We start from the raw sequence: 23422 nt of genomic DNA, 5'->3' as shown, positions 1-23422 counted from the left end.
TTTTTTTGTATCTTATCAAAAGAAACTAAAGAAACAAACAAAATTAATCTAATTCATTAAAATTTTGATTACTGCATTTTTAATGTCTGCCGCTAGAAGGCATCATAGCCCTTCAACAGTTTTAAGGACTTTTCTTCTCTTGTTTATCAAAAAGCAAAATGACTGAATAGAGATTAAATGTGTTTTGTGTGGGAACTCATTGCGTGCAACAATAAAAAAAAACACAACCCGCATAAACAGTATAAACTTAAACTGTTCTGCGATCACTTATGAATGTGTATTCTAATTCAAAAAGAGCGAAAAGCGTTATTTTCACTGATCTGGAACCAGCTATCGCTCCTCTCCAAGTTCCGACAAACCAATCAGCTGACCGCCGCATGACAGGCAGGCCTCACGCATGCGCAGTGGTAGACTTTTACCATTTGGAATATGGCAGCGTCCTGAGCGGTGTTGGGGGGTGGAGGGGGTGAAATACAGCGTAACTGTGCACCTTCGGCTTCGGAGTGGGTCCAACCGAGAGGCAGCGACAGGGCACCGAGGAGGGCGGGGGGGCCGAGGTACGGCTGTTATTCATACCCGCATGTGATTTTGACAGGTAACTGTGTCTGTTTGCCCCCTTCAAGCCATCTTCTCCACTGTTTGCTAATTGAAGCCTGCTGCTAATACGACTAGCTTAGCTGCTATGCAGAGCCACAGTGATGCGCTAAGTTAGCCGCTAATCTTGTGGCTAGCATAATACGATTGCGCTCGAGCTCATTTCTTCATGGTAAAGTAGCTCTAAAAAATCAGCTATATATGTAATTTCATTTCAATAAAACTGTAGTGATTACTATGTCAGTATGTGAAGCGTTGCTTTTTATTAGCCTGGCTTATTAACCGTGTAGGCCCCTTTGCATTGGAATCTGGTTAAGTCTTATAACGCTTGTCACAAATTAGCATCAGATATGTGCATTTCCTACCCGGCATTGTCAAGTCTTTACCGGAAATATACTTTAATTAAATCGATAAATGACAGAGCTGGGAATGGCTTTAAAGGCAGCTTTATTTTTCTCTTCTTCCGTCCTAGCATGGATGCTTACATTGCTGATTTGTTCAGCTTTTTTTTTTTTTTGCTTCGAAGGAGAAGGCGTGTTTGCGGCCATACTCTGCCGTGACACATGACAGCTTGAACCTTGCACCCTGGTTCATGTTAATGCTGTTTTAACCGGTGAGCCATTCATTGAGTATCATATAATACATTAGTAGAGCGGGCATCACAACATTGTTTGTATTTATACATAACATGCTCACATTGTATGTTATAAAACTATGTATTCTTAGGGGAATGTGACTTAAACATTTGATAAAATAAAGTTTTGGGAAGTTATTTGACTTGTCCTTGATGGTGGGTCATTTAAATATTGTGTACTTCATGTCCCTGTCAGGGATAGGCCATTAATACCTCTATTGATTTGCATTCACACAGGAAGTGCATAGACTGCTTGTCACATGACTCAATCCTGGAATCTGTACTACATATTTACACCCACATAGGGAATATGTCTCGTATTATGCCGAAATAAAATGTAAAAATATTTTTTTCATGCATTTATTGTTGCAGACGCTGAATGTGTGTCATACGGCATTCCATGATTTGGCTTTATTTCGGATTGCAGAGGAAGGAAAGCCGGAGTCAGAGTTTTCCAGAGTGCTGACACACCAAACCCCCCCCCCTCTGTTCTAGCAGTCAGGAAAGAAGAGGCAGTTATTTACCCGCCTACAGTGCCTTTAATCTTCACTGTAAAGCTTACATAAGATGATATAGTATTTGAGTAAGAGATGAACCCCTGATCATTTAAAGGATCAATAGCCAGACAGTCTATCAATCACTGATCACTCTGTGATCGCAAACCTTCACCTCCTGGCTGCGAATTTCATCCAATTGATTGTCACCATTGATTTAAGAGTGTAAACGCGTATATGATCCGACAAGGGAATGTGGTTAGTTCTGTCTGCTGACAGAGTCTTTGCCATCGTGATGCAGTATTTTGAACGACTCCGTCAAGTGTGTGCGCCGGCGTGCCGCAGAAAACGCTTTAAGATGTTCAAGACACTTTCCCTGCTTGGTTCAAACCCCCCAAAAAATGGCACACTTCTTCCCTAATTTCAACTTTCCCACTTCTGCGCTGCTTAGGTCGTGTGAAAAGATGAACGTCCTGAAAGAAAACCAAGACCTGGCCTGCTTCTACACCACCAAGCACTCCTGGAGGGGAAAGTAAGACCGACTGATTTTTTTTTTTTCTTTCACCCTCCCTTCTTATCGTATGGATTTCAGGGCATGTGAGGCTTTGTCGCTGCTGTATCATCTTTGTGTCGGGTGACAACAGCGACTATTCTTTCTCGTCACGCTTGGGGAAAAACCTGACTCAGTCCCTCCATTGTGCGGACTTCCTTTTTGCGGAAAGGAACCTCGAAGAACATTCTATATTATTGTATAATGTAGGCTTCATGGTTACTTCCACCAATCAGGGATTGACATGTGACACATTGAAGCTTCACGGAGGTCTTCACCATTTCCAGAGCGGATGAGGTTTTTACTCGGGCTGAGAGGCAGCGAGATCATATTACCAGTACATGCCCTCTAAACGCCTTTGTCCCATTACCGTTGTAACATTAGCAAGGCTGCAGAGCGTTCACCCGTCCGCTTAATGCCTCCTGCAGTGCCAACCGTCAGGGATGCTGAGAGCGATGACGGGTGACAAATGAAGCGGTGGTGGTACGCTTTTGACCAAGTCATGAATGGACCGGCCTGTGTAGCGTTGTTTTTTTATTTTCATATTCACTTCACTTTGTTTTGGAAGTGAATGAAGGAGCAGAAGTCGTTTTTTTTTTTTTTGTTGCCAGATACCGGAAGTTGCTCAACACGTTGCATTATGAAACATCAGAAGTGAAAGCGGTAATGATGTACGCTGTACTGACAACAGCCTAATTCCGTGCAACACTGTAGGAATACTTAAAAAATGTTTTATTAATCAAAATTTGGTACTTTTGTGCATGTCCACACAATATAAAAATGATAACCGTACAATATTAAGTTCATGAAAAATAGTTTGCACTCATACCACATTCATGTCAGTGATAACATTCATGATGATTGGACACCACCACTTTTTATTCAGTAATATGGCCCCGTCACTATAGACTAACTTCTTGCTTTTAGCAAAACAGAAGTCGATTCCCACGCTAATTAACATACACAATGGCGGCGGACAGGAAAAATAACCATTGTTATCGAAATTCAGCGTTCCTGCACTTGGTCAGTACTAACGAATAGCAGAAATTGTATGCGTATTTTGCAAACACGGCGGTCAAGTGGTTAGCGCGCAGACCTCACAGCTAGGAGACCCGTGTTCAATCCCACCCACAGCTAGCTTGTATTTTTTACTCCCACATTCCAAAAACATGCTAGATTAATTAGCGACTCCAAATTGTCCATAGGTATGAATGTGAGTGTGAATGGTTGTTTGTCTATATGTGCCCTGTGATTGGCTGGCCACCAGTCCAGGGTGTACACCGCCTCTCGTCTGAAGACAGCTGGGATAGGCTCCAGCACCCCCCCTCCACGACCCTCATAAGGATAAGCTTTAGAAAATGAATGACTATAAATCCAAAAATGACACCACCACAGTGGCTTTATTATCCAGTCGGGTTGTCGCTTGACTCCTTGTTGTTGTGCTCGGTCTTCACGCTCCACTCGGGGGCCCTCCCTTGCGTGTCCTGTCTGTCTGCGTTAAAGTCGTGAGCTGGCCTAAATGGAAGCCTTTTGAAAGTTGCGCAGGCCTTAATGAAGATGAGGATGTGAGAGAGAAGCCCAGTCAGCATGTTGGGAATGAAAGCCACTGACTGCAAAATATTACAATTGCATGCTTTCAGCTTTGCAGTACATACAATATAGGACGACATATTTACCTTTTTTTCCAGGTACAAGCGTGTCTTCTCTGTGGGAACCCACGGCATCACAACGTACAACCCCACCACGCTAGAAGTAACTAATCAGGTTAGCGAACATTATTCAGGTAGCACTTTGCATATGTCGCCATTGGCTAATTATTTTATTTTCCATATACATTACTAGTGGCCTTATGGAGACATCTGTGGAATCGGCCCGGTTGGAAAAGGTCAGGGCACGGAGTTCAACCTCACATTCCGAAAGGGCACCGGCAAGAAGTCGGAGACGCTCAAGTTCTCCACGGAGCATCGGACGGAGCTGCTCACAGAAGCACTGGTGAGGACAAACTTGAAAAGCTTCAAGTCTGGTGCTTTGGTGCCTGTCTCACTGAACAATTACCGACACCTAGTGGCCAATGTGGAATACTACATTCATAAGTCTTAATAGCTTATAATGTGTTTGTATTTTACTTAATTTGGGCAGAAAATATGTACAATTTGCTTAAATATGCATATGTTTGGACTAATAATAAACCACAGAATATCATCCGCATCATTTATTGATTCATGAATTTTTTTAAACCATAATGTTTGAAAAAAATGTAGCGAAGGTTGTTTTCTAAAAAGCATTTTTTTCATTCACAGAGATTCCGAACAGAGTTTTCAGAGGGAAAAATAACTGGCAGGGTAAGAAAATGCATCTAATAACTCATTAAAATGTTCTTAATGTGTGTACATAAGGGGTGTCACATGACCATACACAATATTGTAAAGTACAGTGAAAAATACATGACGGTATATTGCGATCTATTCATGTCATTTCTACCACATTATGCACAAGGGCGGCACGGCGGTTGAGTGGTTAGAGCGCAGACCTCACAGCTAGGAGACCCGAGTTCAATTCCACCCTCGGCCATCTCTGTGTGGAGTTTGCATGTTCTCCCCGTGCATGCGTGGGTTACATTCCAAAAACATGCTAGGTTAATTAGCGATTCCAAACTGTCCATAGGTATGAATGTGAGTGTGAATGGTTGTTTGTCTATATGTGCCCTGTGATTGGCTGGCCACCAGTCCAGGGTGCCTCTCGCCCAAAGACAGCTGGGATAGGCTCCAGCGACCCTCGTGAGGAAAAAGCGGTAGAAAATGAATGAATGAACAAGGCTACACTCTTTTGCACTGTATGTGTATGCTAGTGGCCCCGCCTCCACCCAAAGAGACTGTTTGACTGGAAAAAGGGCTCACTCCGTTTATGCCGTTGTTTTACGGCACGAATATGCTAAGAGAGATCTCACTTCCTGCCTGTTTGGAGGCGAGGGATGAGGAAAATGTATCATGCTCGAAAACGAAATCTTGACACATTTTAATCTGGCGAGAGCTTGCGACAGCCGTCATGCGCATACATGTGATTTCCAGCTGGTATGTATGTAAATATCCACATACACGAAACCCCCTGCTTTGTTCATGTGACCCCATCTTATCTCCCCTGCAGCGTTACAACTGCTACAAGCACCACTGGAGTGACACCCGGAAGCCAGTGAGTTTGGAGGTGACGCCGGGCGGCATCGACCAAATCGACCCTCACACCAACCGGGTGCTCTGTTCCTACGACTACCGCAACGTGGAGGGCTTTGTGGAGACCTCCGGCTACCAGGGGGGCTTCTGCATCCTTTACGGCGGATTCAGCAGGCTGGTGCGTGCTCGGCGGCATCAAAACTCCTCCATGTTTGTTCCTTCGATTCATGCAAATGTGTCATTACTTCAACTCTTAGCATCTGTTCGCCTCCGAGCATCGAGATGACATCATCCGCAGCGCCATAGAGCACGCCGGGAACTTTATTGGAATCACGCTACGGCTCAGGAAAGAAGCACTGACATTCGAGGGATTCTTGACGGACAGGCTTGGGAAGTACAGCTCAGACGAGAGCATCACGTCGGTGGCCGAGTTTGTGGTGCAGAAGATCACGTCACGCCATGCGGTCAGAATGCGCTCACTAGTCTTTCTCGGATGATGTCATATCCTTCTCTAAAGCGGCGTATTTGGTCTGGTCCAGGAGCCTGTCAAGCGTATCCTGGCCTTGACCGAGACCTGTTTGGTGGAGAGAGATCCAGCGTCCTACAACATCGTCACCATTAAACCATTTGGAGAGGTACTTGTATTTATTTCCTGATTTATGAACGTTATTCTCATGCTTCCCTCCTCCCTTTACAGGTGTTTGCTCTCATATGCGACGCCGACAACCCTCAGGTGTTTACAGTCGAATTCATCAGAGGTCAGATCAGAAAGTTCTCCTCCACTGAACGGTACCCGACACCAAGAGTATTATTATGTTGTTATTATTATTGTGTGTATACTTCCTGATGTGTACTGAGTGAAGTATTCCTGTGCAGGGACTCCTTGCTGGCCAGCTTGCTCGATGGCGTCCGTGCGTCGGGGAACAGGGACGTGTGCGTCAAGATGGCTCCCACGCGGCGCGGCCAGCGATGGGGCCTCCTGAGCATGCCTGTCGACGAGGAGGTGGAGAGCCTGCATCTGAAATTCCTGGCAGCTCCTCCCAGTGAGTCGGCGCTCCATAGGATTAATTAAGAGTGTGAGGTTGTGGGACGACGGTGATAATGAAGCTGCTGAGAATGACTTCATAACACGACATTGCCGTGAAAACGACTCACTACCATTTTTTTTTTCCCGTCAGATGGAAACTTTGCCGATGCAGTATTCCGATTTAACGCCAACATATCCTACAGCGGTGTGCTACACGCAGTAACACAAGATGTAAGTGTGCGTGACGTCCGCCCACGCCGCTCTCATTCCAGTTTCTTTATATATTTTTTTCTCCCTCTCTTTATTTCCAGGGTCTCTTCTCCGAGAACAAAGAGAAGCTCATCAACAACGCCGTCCTGGCTCTTTTGACGCAGGAGGCAGAGTTGCCATCTCTCAACGCCGAGCTGGAGAGCCACTTCCAGGCCATCCGCCGCTTGGTGGCCTCCAAAGCCGGCTTCCAGGCCTTCACCCAGCTGCCTAAGTAAGCGTTGCGGCAGGCAGGCTTGTGTCCGCTCTTTGTTGAGCTGCTGGTAACAGGCATGCTCTGTCATTCCAAGGTCTGGTCAAGGGTATGGACTCACAGACGGAACGTAAATATCAATCCATACATCTCAGTCTGGCCAGCGTCTTTTTTTTTTTTTTTTTTCCTCCCCCTTGCTACTCTCTTGGCTTGCTTCCACTCATACTTTGCATCCCTTTTTTTTAGGAATTGAGGCATGCACGTCTGAAGGAAGGTTAAAGTCGATTTGTCAGCTTTCTTTTATTTCTTTCCTTTGTTCTGGGTCACTGAGATGTATGACAGGAAGTGTATTTACTTGTTAGTTTTTATAGAAATGCAAAGTTGCAGACGAGTCAGAGTTGTTTATTCCTAAAGATTGAAGATTAATTCATCAAAACATAGCAAGCGGCTGTTTGCGCTACATAAACAAAAGCCCATTTAATCAGTAATCCACTATTAGCCCGATTTACGCTCAGTGGTGACATTATTAACCCGGAGTGCATATTTGGTGTGTTGCAGGTTCAGGGAAAAGTTAGGAGTAAAGACGGTCAAAGCTTTAAAGAGGAACAACAACGGCGTGACGCACGCCGCCATCGACATGCTCTGTGCTCTGATGTGTGTAAGTAGACCCTCGTTATCTTTTAATGCACTTGGACATGAATCTCAAGGCTCTGAAGACATCCTCCTTTGTCCAATCCAACCAGCCCATGCATGACGACTACGACTTGAGGCAGGAGCAACTCAACAAAGCATCGCTGCTGTCTTCCAAGAAGTTCCTGGAAAACCTTCTTGAGAAATTCATTACCAATGTCGTAAGTCTTTTTTTTTTTTAGCTATTGCCCAAGTATTAAGCTCTTTAAGTTAGTAAACCCCCGTTTTGTTTATTTTTCTTTGTCATCCAGGACCACGGAACAGGCGCTTTGGTCATCAGCTCCCTATTGGATTTCTTAACGTTTGCGCTGTGCGCCCCATACAGTGAAACCACCGAGGGGCAGCAGTTTGACATGCTGCTTGAGATGGTGGCCTCCAACGGCCGCACGCTCTTTAAACTCTTCCAGGTCTAGAATGCATTCTGTTAAATAAATAAGTTAAAATGTTACAATTAATTCATATTAGTGTTTCCTTTTAGCATCCGTCTATGGCGATTGTGAAGGGCGCTGGACTGGTCATGAAGGCCATTATTGAGGTAACGATAAAGTGATTTTTTTTTTTTTAGTGCACCTCCTTTTGAGTCGCCACCGCGCTGACATTGGTTGAAATTACAGGAAGGGGACAAGGAAATCGCCACCAAAATGCAAGAGCTGGCTTTAAGCGAAGGGGCGCTGCCACGGCATCTTCACACATCCTTGTTTACCATCAGCACGGACCAGAGGATGCTCACCAACAGGTCTAAACACACATACACATACACATACATAATATGATGTCAGCAGTTTCAGCAAAACGGCTCTCTTGTTTCAATTAGACAGCTGAGTCGTCACCTGGTTGGTCTGTGGACCGCAGAGAACCCCGTCGCCATGAACCTACTCAAGAGAATATTGGTAACGTTCTCGTTTATTTGAAAGAAATATATCAAGACCGCTGAATAACACAATGTTCACGTTTTTTTTAGCCAACGGGTCTGCTAGCTTACATGGACAGTCCCGATGCCGTGCCGGAGAGAGACGTGGATCGAATGCACATCAGAGACAACTTGAAACTTGCCACGGTAAGGACACAAGACGTCTCCGCCTGCTGTCTTCCATTTTAGGAGCATTTTTTTTCCTCTCTTACTCTTAAGGACCAGCTCAACCGAAACAAGGTCCCCGAGTGGCAGCGGATAGCCGGCAAAGCAGCCAAAGAGGTGGAGAAGTTTGCCAAGGAGAAGGCCGATCTGGTTCTGATGCACTGGAGGGATAAGATGGGCATCGCACAGAAGGAGGTGAGGCCGAATGTTATTTAGTGTTGCCACTAGGAACAGTTGCTCCCATGCAGGAATAATCCAAAACACCCATGAAACAAGTTCATGACAGAATCGTGCAGGGGTGCCAGACCTGAGGGACGGATGGAGTATTATTTTAAAGTACAGTAATTTCCTGTGAAGTATAATTCCTTATTTATAAATTGATTATTTTTGTAGTTTTAGCATTAAAAACATGTGTACAACCTTCGAAATACACTTTTTTTTTTACAATATAACCCATGACAGATAGATAGATAGACTTTCTTTATTGTCATTGCACAATATCACAGCAGTGAAATAACAATAATAATAATGTGGTGAATAAATAGATACCATCAAATATGAACAACAATGTACAGCGTAAACAGTAAAAATAAGAGTAAATAAGCATTTAGGACATAATACTCGTGTTTGGGGAGGACAGGAAGTGATGTCAGGGGTTCAGAGTTGAGGTTTAGCTTGGCGTGCAACAATGTTGTGAGATAATTCAAACCTGCTGTAAAGTCACTGAGCATTACAGTGACTTTAGTGACACCTAGTGGCCAGTGTAGACTACTACATATCATTTACAGTGTTTTTGAACTTTAGGCTTTTTCCTGTGTCTTCTAAAAATGCCTTATATTTGGATTTTACTTCATTTTGTTATCGTTACGATTGGAAATGTTTAATTTAAGGAAACAATACATGACATTTGCTTCAATATGCATATTTTTGGGCGTAATTTTTAGGCTGTATTGCATTAGGAAACATCATGTGACTATGAACTGTGAAGTGGTGAGGGATGGCTGTTTTATAGAGCAGCCAATTTTTATATGAATTTTATTTAAATACAGACGTCCCTCAGGTCTGAAGACCCTGGAATTTCTGTTTTGTTTCGTGAATGAAAAAAAAAACCACTTGATGTGTGTTTTTGGCATTTGTAACTTTGTGTACCAGCATGGTGGACACCCATTACAAATGTACTATCAAAGCCTTTTACTAATTCTATTACAGCAGTGACATGTGTGTTTAGGCTCTCATTTTCTTGCCACTCCACAATGTTCAATGCCAGGAACCATACAAACAATAACTTCTGTGTGTTGTCTCTGCCCCGCCCGTCCCCCACCCTACCCCGGTCGCTCGTCCCGTCTTGTCTGTTGTCTCTACTGTCAAAATTTGTAGCAGGACAGAAATAACCTGGTGAGTAGGCCCGACCGACCGATCCTTGCTCATTTTATCTCATGCGTGCACGCTTTTTTATCCAAATATGAATTTTCCTCCATCCATCCTTTGTTGCCATCTTCAAGTGTCTGCCTTCTCTTTGCAAGTTGTCCGTCTGTGTCTTTTCATGCTCCATTTCTCCGCAGCTCATCTTTGAAACACTTTATAGACACAAATAATTGTTTGCTTGCAGAATCCTAATCAAAAGCCGGTCATCCTGAGAAAAAGACGACAGCGCATCAAGATTGAAGCCAACTGGGAGCTTTTCTACTACAGGTACTGACTGTAGTAGACTTGTGCACGGGCGTCCGATGAGTGGCCTGGTGTGAAAATTCATTAACTAGTTTGATCTCAGCCATTTTTCATAAGACCACCCCTTCAGTAGCGGCTATTATAGAATATTTTGATTGACTTTTAAGGCTCAAGGAATATTGTGATCTATTTCTATATAAAAATGGAACCTACCAAAATGTTGTTCAGATCACTTACTGACTTTACTTATCATTAAATGTATCCAAGTTGCGCCCCCGCATCCTTTTGTTTGTCTGTTTTCAGCCCACCATGTTTGGATACCCCTGTTATGGTGGAAAGCTAGAATGTGCTGTATTTTCCGGATGCGCTTTTTTTTTTCATAGTTTGGTCGGTCCTGTTTCCTCATAGTCAGGTTCAAAAAAGATAGATATAGATATGTAGATATAGATAGATATATATAATATTAAATGTAATTTAAAATTAGCATTTTTTCCGAGGTTTGGTGACTATAGGGGTGTTATTTCCTGTCTAGAGGGCTCTAATAACTTTTAATATTATACATGTATGTATGTATGTGTGTATATATATAATATTTAATGTTATTTGAAAAATTACCTTTTATTCTGAGGTTTGGTGACTATAGGGGTGTTATTTCCTGTCTAGAGGGCTCTAAAAACTTTTAATATTATACATGTATGTATGTATGTGTATATATATAACATTAAATGTTATTTAAAATTAACATTTATTCTGAGGTTTGGTGACTATAGGGGTGTTATTTCCTGTCTAGAGGGCTCTAATAACTTTTAATATTATACATGTATGTATGTATATATATAATATTAAATGTTATTTAAAATTAACATTTATTCTGAGGTTTGGTGACTATAGGGGTGTTATTTCCTGTCTAGAGGGCTCTAAAAACTTTTAATATTATACATGTATGTATGTATGTGTATATATATAATATTAAATGTAATTTAAAATTAGCATTTTTTCCGAGGTTTGGTGACTATAGGGGTGTTATTTCCTGTCTAGAGGGCTCTAATAACTTTTAATATTTTACATGTATGTATGTATGTGTGTATATATATAATATTTAATGTTATTTAAAATTAACATTTATTCTGAGGTTTGGTGACTATAGGGGTGTTATTTCCTGTCTAGAGGGCTCTAATAACTTTTTATATTATACGTGTATGTATGTATGTGTATATATATATAACATTAAATGTTATTTAAAATTAACATTTATTCTGAGGTTTGGTGACTATAGGGGTGTTATTTCCTGTCTAGAGGGCTCTAATAACTTTTAATATTATACATGTATGTATGTATATATATATATATATATATATATATATATATATATATAATATTAAATGTTATTTAAAATTAACATTTATTCTGAGGTTTGGTGACTATAGGGGTGTTATTTCCTGTCTAGAGGGCTCTAATAACTTTTTTCTCTTTTTTTTTTTTTTTGACTGATGCAACTTATCGCAATGCCAGTTTGTGACATCCACTTTTCCCACTGTTGTACCTGTCAAGATTCCAACTGGACCACGCACGCTCCAACCTAATCTGGAACCTGAAAACAAGGGAGGAGCTGCGGGACGCCCTGGAAGGGGAGATGCGCGCCTTCAACGTGGACCGCGAGCTCGGCAATGCCACCGTCATTTCCTGGAACCACCAGGAGTTTGAGGTTGATGCCGACCTCCTCATGTTTATTATTATTATTATCATCCGGGTTTTCCGGCATTTTTGCCTAAATAATATGTCTGCAGGTGAGATACGAGTGCCTTTCCGATGAAATCAAGATCGGCGACTATTACTTGCGCCTCCTGCTGGAAGAGGATGAAAACGAGGAGTCGAGTGCCATCAAGAGATCGTAAGAACCGTGCGAACACACTCAGTCACATTTTCATCGGCGCTCAACTTTTTACTTTTCGTTCCTCCGCAGGTACGAGTTCTTCAACGAGCTATACCACCGCTTTCTGCTAACGCCCAAAGTCACGATGAAGTGCCTGTGCTTGCAGGCGCTAACGATAGTCTACGGGAAGTGCTTTGAAGAAATCGGCCCCTTCACTGACACAAAATACATTGTGGGCATGCTGGACAGAGTGAGTGCATGCGCCTAATAAATTAACTTTTTTTTTTGCTGTCTTATTAACATGAAAATGCACTTTGTGTTTGCAGTGCACCGACAAACTGGAACGAGACAGGCTCATCCACTTTTTGAACAAACTGATTCTCAACAAGGTACTTTAATGCCGTTTTCTCTCTCTTAGATCTGATGTAGATTCATAATATGAATTCTTTTGTGGTGCAGAAAAATGTGAAGGATGTAATGGACTCTAACGGGGTGCGAATCCTGGTGGATTTGCTCACTTTGGCCCATCTGCACACCAACAGAGCTACTGTGCCACTTCAGGTAAAAGTGCAGCTTTGCCCTAATGGACACACTTTAAAAACCAGAGGTGAGATTTTACAACTTGTGGGTAAAACGCAGAGCAACGTCTTGGAGGCAGCGCCAGACATGAAGAGAGAAAGTGAGAAGGAGTGGTACTTTGGAAATGCCGACAAGGAAAGAAGAGGACCTTTTAGCTTCGAAGAGGTGCGTCTATTCACCATAATGTGGAATCCTTTCCCAAAACACCCCCATTGTGTTTATTTAGTCCTTTTATATGTGATTTACATTCCAGATGCAGGAGTTTTGGAACAGCGGCGTCCTGACGGCAAAGACGCGGTGCTGGGCTCAAGGGATGGATGGTTGGCGCCCCCTGCAGGCCATCCCGCAGCTGAAGTGGTGCCTCCTGGCCACAGGGCAAGCGGTGATGAACGAGTCTGACCTGGCGACCCTCATCCTCAATATGCTCATCACCATGTGCTCCTACTACCCCAGCAGGTCTCTCAGGCTTTTTGGTTATATGACTATGACAATATACTTTAATTACAATCATACATGATGATAGATTTTTATGTTTTTGTGCTTCAGGGACCAAGATAACGCCATCATTCGTCCATTACCAAAGATCAAGAGGATGATAAGCGACAACGCTTGCCTCCCTCATATTGTTCAGGTACAATGTCATCTTCATTCATTCATTCATTTTTTACTGCTTAGCTTCATGCTGGAGCCTATCCCAGCTATCTTGGGGTGAGAGGCGGCGTACACTCTGGACTGGTTGACAGCCAATCACAGGGCACATATAGACAAATAACCATTCACACTCACATTCATACCTAATGAATGGTTATTTTTAGGGATGTCCGATATTGTCCAAGTCTCAATTTGACAGTTATTTCTTGACCTTAAAGGGGAAGTACACTTTTTATTTTGCCCATCATTCCTAATTTTCAGCCTTTTGTGAAACATGAACACATATTTCTCTGTCCCCTTTCTTTTCATTATAACACGCAAAAACTGTTAATATGAGCTAGCTAACAACGGCCGTCATGGAAAAACTAACATTCATTCATTTTTTACTGCTTATCCTCACGAGGGTTTGCAAAGGTGCTGGAGCCTATCCCAGCTGTCCTCAGGCGAGAGGCAGTGTATACACCCTGGACTGATGGCCAGCCAATCACAGGGCACATATAGACAAACAACCATTCACACTCACATTCATACCTATGGACAATTTGGAGTCGCTAATTAACCTAGCATGTTTTTGGAATGTGGGAGGGAGCCTATCCCAGCTGTCTTGGGGCAAGAGGCGGGGTACACCTTAGACTGGTCGCCAGCCAGCCAATCACAGGGCACATATAGACAAACAACCATTCACACTCACATTCATACCTATGGACAATTTGGAGTCGTTAATTAACCTAGCATGTTTTTGGAATGTGGGAGGAAAACCCGGAGTACCCGGCGAAAAAACACGCATGCACGTGGAGAACATGCAAACCCGGGTCTCCTAGCTGTGAGGTCTACACGCTAACCACTCGACCCCCGTGCAGCAAAGATGAGTTCCATGTAGCCTAGTCTGAATGTAATTTATTTTGATATCCGTCCCCCTTTTTCTCCTCAGTTGCTCTTGACGTTCGATCCCACGCTGGTGGAAAAAGTGGCCAACGTCCTGTACCTGGTGATGCAGGACAACCCCAACCTGCAGCGGCTGTACCTGAGCGGAGTCTTCTTCTTCATCATGATGTACACCGGCTCCAATGTGCTTCCTGTTGCAAGGTAACAAGCACGTTGTGCCAGCTTCTTGTTCATCAGAGTTGAACAAAGTTAACCTTTTATCTGATTTTAGGTTCCTGAAGTACACTCACCTGAAACAAGCCTTTAAATCAGAGGAGGTAACATTGTTGATGATTTAAATAATAAATCCAGTCACTTGGAAATAACATTTCCTGTCTCGTTGCAGTCTAAAGGCTTGGACATCGTGCAGCGCAGTGTTCTGGGACCCGTTCTTCCAGAAGCCATGGTGTGCTATCTGGAGAACTACGAGGCCGAACGCTTCTCTGAGATATTCCTGGGTGAATTCGACACCCCCGAGGCCATTTGGAGCAGCGAGATGAGGCAAGAGTTGAATCTAATTAGCTAATTGCGCATGAAAAGAGCACGCCTTCATTAGTTATTGACTCTTTTTCTCTCTCCCAGGCGCATGATGATTGAGAAGATCGCCGGCCACATTGCAGACTTCAGCCCGAGGCTGCAGAGCAACACGCGCGCCCTCTACCAGTACTGTCCCATCCCCGTGATCAGCTTCCCGCAACTGGACAACGAGCTCTTCTGCAACATCTACTACCTCAGACACTTATGTGACACCACCCACTTCCCCAACTGGCCAATTCGAGATGCTGTATGTATTCTTCATTTCTCATCGTTTTTTTTTTTTTTTTACACAAATACTTCACTTTGACATCGCAAACTCTATCTAGGTGAAGCTGCTTAAAGACACGCTTGAAGCTTGGAAGAGGGAGGTGGAGAAGAAGCCACCCTCCATGTCGGTAGATGATGCTTACGAAGTCCTCAACCTCCCCAAAGGACAAGGACAGTGAGTGACCTTGTCATTTTTTTTCCTCCATGCCGTTAGATAGCTGCCTATTCAGTACAAATTCTTCATGATTTTCTGTCTAAAGGCACGAAGAGAGCAAGATCAGGAAGGCTTACTTCAGGCTGGCGCAGAAGTACCATCCTGACAAGAACCCTGATGGCAGAGTACGTAACATCACCTCTCACATGCTGTCACTTTGAGCTTTTTTTTTTTTTAAAGTCAGCTCATCAACTCTTTTAGGACATGTTTGAGAAAGTCAACAAGGCCTATGAGTTCCTTTGCACAAAGTCCGCAAGAATCCTGGACGGCCCTGACCCAGAAAACATCATCCTCATCCTCAAGACCCAGAGCATCCTCTTTAATCGGCACAAACAAGGTAAATGACCGAAATACTGTAAGTATTACATGTTGTAATACTTGTACCAGTATGTATAGAAAACCTTTTGTAAGCATGGGGCATAGTGTGTCCCATTACGTGCCGTAATGAGGTGTCTCTTTTTATCTGTTTTTGTATCATTAGAATGGACAGCAATGAGATGTTTATGTCTAATAAGGATTGTGGAAAATGTTGAGTGAATTGAATTGGGAGGCAGCGCCCTCTGCTGGATTCATAGCTGCAACACACTTTATTTCCCCGTTTGCACATATTGTAGCACAGTCAAACCACTTTGTATAAGTTGCCATTAAAAAAAAAAAGCTAATTATTTTATAAGTCATACTTTTTTTCATAGGTTGGCTGTACCTGCGACTTATAAATGAAAATATATATAATTTCACAGCCGGCCACAAGAGGGCACTCTGGACTTTCACACCAATATCTCCTACTCCTTAACAATTCAATATTAAAAACAGTAGAACAGCGGTCTCAAACACGCGGCCCGCGGGCCAAATGTGGCCCGCATGACACTATTTTGAGGCCCCCGCCTTGATATGAAAGTTTAATGTTAGTACGGCCCGCGCAAATTTGATATGGATGCTGTATGGTATCATTTTTCTGTTTTTAATATATGCGTTGTTTTTTTTTTTTTTTTTTTTTGGAAAACCTGATGCGGCCCAGTCTCGCCCAGACCTTAGCTCCAGTGGCCCCCAAGTAAATTGAGTTTGAGACCCCTGCAGTAGAAGTTAGCCTACAAAGACAACTGAGAACGACAAATGAGGACGTAATGTCTGTTTTGGTCAAGTAGTTTGTAAAATAAATTACCCACAAAAAATGCGACTTATACTCCAGTGCGACTTATGTATGGTTTTTTTTCTACCTAATGATGCATTTTTGGCCTTGAGCGACTTATAGTCCAGAAAATATGGTATTTACAATATAAATCAGAGAAAATAAATGAGTGAATATAAATAAAGGATATCACTTTGACTTGTCAAACAGAACTGGAGCCCTACAAATATGCCGGCTACCCCATGCTCATCAAAACAATCACCATGGAGACCCAGGACGACCAACTCTTCTCCAAGACCTCCCCTCTCCTCCCGGCCGCCACCGAGTTGGCCTTCCACACCGTCAACTGCTCCGCTCTGAACGCCGAGGAGCTTCGGCGTGAGAACGGCATCGAGGTATGCTTGTTCACGGGAATGCGGCGTGTGGCGCCGCAACGTTTTCATCGTTGTTCATTGTTGTTGTTGTCAATTCTCAGGTGTTGCTGGAGGCTCTTTCACGTTGCGTGTCCGTGTTGACTGCATCCAGCAAGGCTGACGACATGGCGGTTCAGGTGCACTGCGTGACATTAAACCAGGGGTGGGCAAACTACGGCCCTGGGGCCACATCCGGCCCGCCAAGTGTTTGAATACGGCCCGCCCAATCTTTCCAAAGTATTTCATTTAAACTCAACATACAACCTGGCATCATGGCCTGAGCCAACCTTTTGATGGTTTTATCAATTTCGTTTTTTGACATGGTCTGTTGTTTACAAAGTGCTCCTGAAAAAAGGGACACAAGCACATAATAATAATAATTATTATTATTATTATTAGATTATTATTAGATTATTATAATTATTATTAGAACTATTATGATTATTATAATTATTATATTAATGCAAATTATTATATTAATTATACATAATATTATTGTTATATTTGCATATTTTACATAATAATAATATAATAATTATTATTGTAATTTTATTGTAATTATTATAATATTTTATTATTTTTAAAATATTTAAATATAAAATAATAAATAATAATAGCAGATTGCATGACAATTTTACAGATACAATAATACCAGGTGGACTGTTACGTGTAAAATATATAGTCTGCCCCCCCCCCTCCCCCCGTAAATTTTGTCATATCAATGCGGCCCGCGAGTCAAAAAGTTTTCCCACCCCTGCATTAAATATTAAATATTATATTACTCGAAATAATGTGATTTTTCTCAGGTTTGTGGGCACATCTGTAAGTGCTACAGCGTTGCCGCACAGTTTGAGGAATGCAGGGAAAAGATCATTGAGCTGCCCTTCATCATCCGAGACCTCTGTCACATCCTGTATTACGGAAAGGTGACCGTTTCCTGCTTTTGACTTATCAGAAAGAGACTTTTTCCCGAATCTGAGACTCTGTTCTCTCCTCAGTGTCTTCCCAAAACCGCCTCACTGGCGGTTCAGTGCGTCAGCTCCTTCGCCGTGGATTTCTTCCTCCAGACCCATCTCTACCACGCCGGCGTGCTCTGGCACTTGCTTGTCAACCTCTTCAACTACGACTACACCCTGGAGGAGAGCGGCGTTCAAACCAGTCAGGAGACCAACCAGCAGCAGGTGGCTAACAACCTCGCCAAGCTCAGCCTGGTGGCACTTAGCCGCTTGGGAGGCTACCTCCAGACGCCGCATAGCCCCGGCGCCGGAAATACTGTCCCGGAGACCAACGGTGTGGACAGTACGCCGCCGGACAATCCCACTATTCGAAAGAGCCTTGCCGCCATGTTGACGCCTTACATCTCCAGGAAGCTGGGAGTCGGATCTTCAGCTGAGGTTTGTTGACCTAATGGATTGGCGTGCAAAATTATTTTAGGGTAGGACTGTGGTGTGATTTGGAATACATTATTTATTTAGAGTGGTTAGCGCGCAGACCTCACAGCTAGGAGACCAGGGTTCAATTCCCACCCTCGGCCATCTCTGTGTGGACTTTGCGTGGGTTTTCTCCGGGTACTCCGGTTTCCTCCCACATTCCAAAAACATGCTAGGTTAATTAGCCACTCCAAATTGTCCATAGGTATGAATGTGAGTGTGAATGGTTGTTTGTCTATATGTGCCCTGTGATTGGCTGGCCACCAGTCCAGGGTGTACCCCGCCTCTCGCTCGAAGACAGCTGGGATAGGCTCCAGCACCCCCGCGACCCTCGTGAGGAAAAGCGGTAGAAAATGAATGAATGTTAGTTTTTCCATGACGGCCGTTGTTAGCTAGCTCATATTAACAGTTTTTGCGTGTTATAATGCAAAGAAAGGGGACAGAGAAATATGTGTTGAAAATGAATGAATGAATATTTATTTTAACACAATTTATTGACGATCCCTAGTATAAACAATCATCCTTTTTGAGCCTCGTGTCCTCTGTTGATCACTGAAGGTCTTGAAACTGCTGAACAGTAACTCGGAGAACCCGTACCTCATCTGGAATAACGGAACCCGAGCCGAGCTGATGGAATTCCTGGAGAGTCAACAGGAAGGAAACATCAAAAGAGTAAGAATGACGATTATTTAGTTGCTAATTTCCTGTTTCCTCACCTGCGTTTTCCTTCCTGACAGGGCGAAAACGATAAGAGCTTTGGCGCTGATTTTGTATTCGGCGATCACAGCAAAGAGCTGATCGTCGGGGAGATCTTTGTGCGGGTCTACAACGAACAACCGACATTCCCGCTTGAAGTGAGTTCTGCTCAGCTGACGTTTCTTTTCTCACACGCCGGGGTGTTAACTTTGCAACCCTTCCACGCTTTCTTATACGCAGTTTCCCAAAGCGTTTGCAGCCAGTCTGCTGGACTACGTGGGCTCTCAGGCCCAGTACCTCCACACTCTGCTGGCTATGAGTCAGAGCAACAAGGTCGAGTCCCAGCAGCATGCCGAGCGGCTCCGCTTTGCAGAGATGGCTCTGGAGGCTTTACGTAACGTCATCAAGAACAACCCAGGTGAGACGTTCATCGTATCATATCTCATAACGATATCTCAGCGTACACACCATTTTCAATTATTTTGTGTCGAATTCCAGGCTCCGAGACGGAGTGCATCGGCCATTTTAAGTTGCTCTTCTCCCTGTTGCGTGTTCACGGAGCTGGCCGGGTGCAGCAGCTGGTCTTGGAGGTGCAACAAAAAAAAAAAAAAAATATCCAAGATCTGCCACGCCTCTCTTGCTCGTTCATGTGAGACGTCTTTTGCTTCCATGCAGGTGGTGAACACGGTAACGTCAAATCAAGAATGTGTGAGCAACATCGCCGAATCTTTGGTGTTGTCCAACCTCCTCTTATTGCTGCACTCCCTCCCGTCGAGTAAGACATCACACGGTAGCGACTTATTTATTTATTGTGCTCCTAAATGTTCATGTTGTCTTCTAGGCAGGCAGATGGTGTTGGAGACCATCCATGCATTGACCTCCAACACCAAAATAGTCAAAGAAGCCATGGCGAAAGGTCTGCGTGGATTTTTTTTTTTTTTTTTTTAAAGGATGTTCACCTTGGTCATGCTAACGTATTTTATTTTTTTTCTCCATACAGGCGCTCTTATATACCTTCTAGATCTCTTCTGTAACTGCACTCACCCTCAGGTCCGCACACAGACGGCTGAGCTCTTCTCCAAAATGACCTCAGACAAGCTGGTGGGACCCAAGGTCGGAACAAAGATACATTATTTGGAATCAATTCTCTGAGTTAGCGGTCTAAGTGAATTCACATTTCAACGCTGTTTCGCCCCCACCAGGTTCGTCTGACTCTGATTCGCTTCCTTCCGGGTGTGTTCATGGACGCCATGCGGGACAACGCTGAAGCGGCGGTGCACATATTTGAGGGAACGCACGAGAATCCTGAGCTCATTTGGAACGACGGCTCCAGAGAGACCGTTTCCACCACTGTGCGGGAGATGATGCTTGAGTAAGCCACAAAAAAAAAAAAAAAAAGGATCCAGTCGAGGTGTCCTCTCGTAAACGCCGTGTCTCTTTTCCAGGCACTTTAAACAACAGAAAGACAATCCCGACGTCAACTGGAGAGTAAGTTCAGAGATACGAGTCGCTACCGAACGCATCGCCATGTAAAATCTGACAATAATTCTCTTACGGCTCAGCTTCCTGAGGACTTCACTGTGGCTTACGGAGCTGGACAGGGAGAGCTAGAAGTGGGCGGAGTCTTTTTGCGCATCTTTATTGCCCAGCCGGGCTGGGTGCTACGCAAGCCTCGGGAGTTCCTCGTATCTCTCCTGGAGACCCTGACCGAGCTATTGGAGAAGAACAATCCCAATGTAAGTTAATTGCGGTTGAATACATCCGCTTTTCCGAATATTGCTCATCAAATGTGATTTTTTTTTTTTTTTCTCAGGGGGAGGCGCTGGAGACCGTTACCACGGCAGCAGTGTGTCTGTTCAGCACCCAGACTCAACTCGCTGATCAGGTCCCGCCTCTGGGTCACCTGCCCCGCGTCCTAGCGGCACTCAACCACAAGAACAACGCCATTCCCAAGAGCTCCATCCGTCTCATCCACGTGCTTTCGGATAACGAGGTAATCAAAACTGTTTTTTTCCGTTTCCGCACAGTAAAGGTTGCATTCACTAACATCGTGTTTGCGTAGCTCTGCGTGCGCTCCATGGCTGCCCTGGAAGCCATCGGACCTCTCATGACCGGAATGAAGGTCCGCGCAGATATGGCCGGCCTGGCCTGTGAGGCTCTGAACCGCATGTTCCAGAAGGAGCAGACCGAACTCGTAGCTCAGGTACACGTCTAAGCGCTAATGTTTGATTCCAGTGTTGCCGGAGTTGAACTGTTTCTGCTGCTCAGGCTCTGAGAGTGGAGCTGGTTCCGTACCTCCTTAAGCTCCTGGAAGGAATCGGTCTGGAGACCTTGGACAACCCCTCAGCGACCAAGGCCCAGATTGTAAAGGCTCTCAAGTCTATGACTCGCAGTCTGCAGTACGGAGAACAGGTATGATGCATGACCACCAAATTTTGGGGCACAGAGATGCTGAAATATTACTAATAACCATTTTTGAGCCTTTTTACAAAATACAAATATTGATACTGTATGTATAGAATGTATTTTTAGTATGGTTTTATAAACGTTTGCAGGTCAATGAAATACTAGCAAAATCCGCAGTATGGAGTGCCTTCAAGGACCAGAAACATGATCTCTTTATTTCCGAGTCTCAGACCGCAGGCTACTTGACAGGTAATTTTTTTTTAATTTTTTTTAGACTTTCTAAAATAAAAAAAATGTAAAAAAAAAAAAAAAACACACACACACTTTGTGGCTGTTTCCTCACACTGGCTTAAATCCAGCACCCTTTTTTTTCTCCCTCAACGTCCTGGCTTTGCCTTTCCTGTCCTTTTTCTGTCCTCAACGTTTCCTCCTCAGGGGTTTCCACTCCCTCTCTCCTGGCCGCCAGCAGCCCACTCCGAGGTGGGCTCTAGACTCCCGAGGTGGGCCCTCAAAACCCTCCTCTCTGTTGCACTAATGCAGGTAGACTTTGCTCTCCGACTGGCCCCTCCCTTGCTTCTTTACCACACCGTTCCATTCCCATCTTTCCATTCCAATGCTTATACTCTTCCATGACGAGTGTTATACACTAACACTTTATTTAACATGAAAGCATCCCAGCTACACCACCACTGACTCATCTCCCTGCCACCCCACCTGCAGGGCCAGGAGTTGCGGGTTACCTTACAGCAGCAGGAAGCGGCACCACAGTAATGCCCAGCGTCCCACCACCAGTGGACAGCGACCACGGAGACCACGCAGAACAAGGCTGACGGCCGCGATCGACCAGCACAGTCAGGCTCAGGCACTTCAACCGGCCTCAAGGTCGCCGAAGCTCACCGGGACTGTTCGGCTCCCTGACATATGTGTGTGGGGGGAGGGGGGACCCGGGTGGAGAAGAGGTTGTCATTGACAGTCACACCAAAATTTTTTACAACGCCCCCCCCCCCCCCCCCCCTCTATCGTCACCAACCTCCACTCGTCCTCCAACTGGCACTCATAAATTGTTTGAAATTGTCTTAACAGATGACCATGTTTTTTTTTTTCTTCCAATGACACACAGAAGAGTTTACTTTTTGTATGAATATATTTTTTATTCTAGTTATTTTTGTTTTCCATGGAAAAGACATCGCTTCTCTTATATTTTTGTCCTTTTGTAATCCTGATTGGCAGCACTGGCCACCAAATTCTCAATCTTACATCAGTGCAAACACACTTAGATCATCACGTCCACGTCCTTGCATCACGGATTCCTACTCTCAGCAAGAAAAAAAAATGTATCATAGAAAATTGCAGATTTGTCCTCCTTGTTTCACCTCAAGGATCTTCACAATGACCCCACTTTTTGACCGTTCTCTGCTCATGTTAATTCCTACTTCATTCCAATTTTCATGGCTGCCTCAATTGTATGTCATTATTCTCCTTCCCTCGATATGCTAAAAGCACTAGAATATTTATAAGTGAACCACCCTCGGAAATGGCATTCGGCCGAGTGGACATGACGAATGATGTTGAATTTGTGTGAAAGACTAGTGCAGTCTGTGAAATGTTCAATGTAATATTGCGTATATAAACTTTCTATATTGAATGTACATTCAAAAAGAAAAATCAGTCGCACTTGTACATAAAATTTTAAGAATAAAAGGGAATCCACAGTGTTTACATTTCTTTGTTATATTTTATTACCTACATAATATCTGATGGAGTTTGCCATTATTTAAATTTAATTGTTTATTTGTAACTGAATGAGAGTTTCCTTGTTGTATTTTATTACCTACATAATATCTGATGAAATTCGCCATTATTTAAATTTGTTTCCATTATTTTATTGTTCCGGAATGGTTCGTTTCCACGGACCATTTGTTCGCTAGAACCACATTCCCCACG

The 23422-nt window shown here is 43.7% G+C and overlaps 1 protein-coding gene across 7 annotated transcripts; it reads left to right on the top strand.

The window, feature by feature from the left end:
- The first annotated feature begins 412 nt into the window (after window positions 1-412).
- On the top strand, window positions 413-23187 carry dnajc13 (dnaJ homolog subfamily C member 13). Of its 7 annotated transcripts, XM_058060508.2 has the most exons (58): window positions 438-595; window positions 2174-2254; window positions 3961-4036; window positions 4115-4264; window positions 4573-4614; window positions 5417-5617; window positions 5697-5903; window positions 5979-6074; window positions 6137-6228; window positions 6316-6482; window positions 6618-6697; window positions 6778-6947; window positions 7024-7056; window positions 7485-7584; window positions 7670-7777; window positions 7868-8023; window positions 8095-8151; window positions 8231-8352; window positions 8431-8506; window positions 8578-8673; window positions 8746-8886; window positions 10069-10086; window positions 10301-10383; window positions 11911-12064; window positions 12147-12250; window positions 12323-12482; window positions 12559-12621; window positions 12692-12793; window positions 12872-12976; window positions 13065-13267; window positions 13358-13442; window positions 14394-14548; window positions 14619-14664; window positions 14733-14887; window positions 14969-15170; window positions 15250-15365; window positions 15451-15529; window positions 15606-15741; window positions 16744-16928; window positions 17009-17083; window positions 17753-17872; window positions 17945-18340; window positions 18935-19048; window positions 19114-19230; window positions 19313-19490; window positions 19571-19662; window positions 19748-19847; window positions 19914-19988; window positions 20073-20185; window positions 20275-20444; window positions 20518-20560; window positions 20635-20808; window positions 20886-21065; window positions 21135-21275; window positions 21341-21484; window positions 21628-21727; window positions 21914-22018; window positions 22199-23187. In XM_058060508.2, exons 2-57 carry the CDS (start codon window positions 2187-2189, stop codon window positions 21967-21969), a joined length of 6777 nt encoding a protein of 2258 aa, XP_057916491.2. In that variant the 5' UTR covers window positions 438-595; window positions 2174-2186; the 3' UTR covers window positions 21970-22018; window positions 22199-23187. The 7 variants fall into 7 exon arrangements, with proteins under 7 accessions (XP_057916485.2, XP_057916491.2, XP_057916484.2 ...); XM_058060502.2 differs by lacking the exon at window positions 21914-22018 and having other exon boundaries at window positions 413-557; XM_058060501.2 differs by lacking the exon at window positions 21914-22018.
- Window positions 23188-23422: the final 235 nt, after the last annotated feature.

The sequence above is a fragment of the Doryrhamphus excisus genome, linkage group LG7 (genome assembly GCF_037039965.1).
Source record: "Doryrhamphus excisus strain RoL-2023G ecotype Guam linkage group LG7, RoL_Dexc_Guam_v1.1, whole genome shotgun sequence".
NCBI lineage: Eukaryota > Metazoa > Chordata > Actinopteri > Syngnathiformes > Syngnathidae > Doryrhamphus > Doryrhamphus excisus.
Note: the sequence above shows the minus strand (reverse complement) of the source record. Positions and strands in the feature narration are given on the sequence as shown.

What these genes read in the sequence shown, in the direction of transcription:
- dnajc13 (XM_058060502.2), top strand. Translation starts at nt 2,187, where the DNA reads ATGAACGTCCTGAAAGAAAACCAAGACCTGGCCTGCTTCTACACCACC. An exon ending in AAGCACTCCTGGAGGGGAAA is followed by an intron (nt 2,255 to 3,960) that starts GTAAGACCGACT and finishes CTTTTTTTCCAG; the next exon opens with GTACAAGCGTGTCTTCTCTG. An exon ending in CGCTCTTTAAACTCTTCCAG is followed by an intron (nt 8,024 to 8,094) that starts GTCTAGAATGCA and finishes GTTTCCTTTTAG; the next exon opens with CATCCGTCTATGGCGATTGT.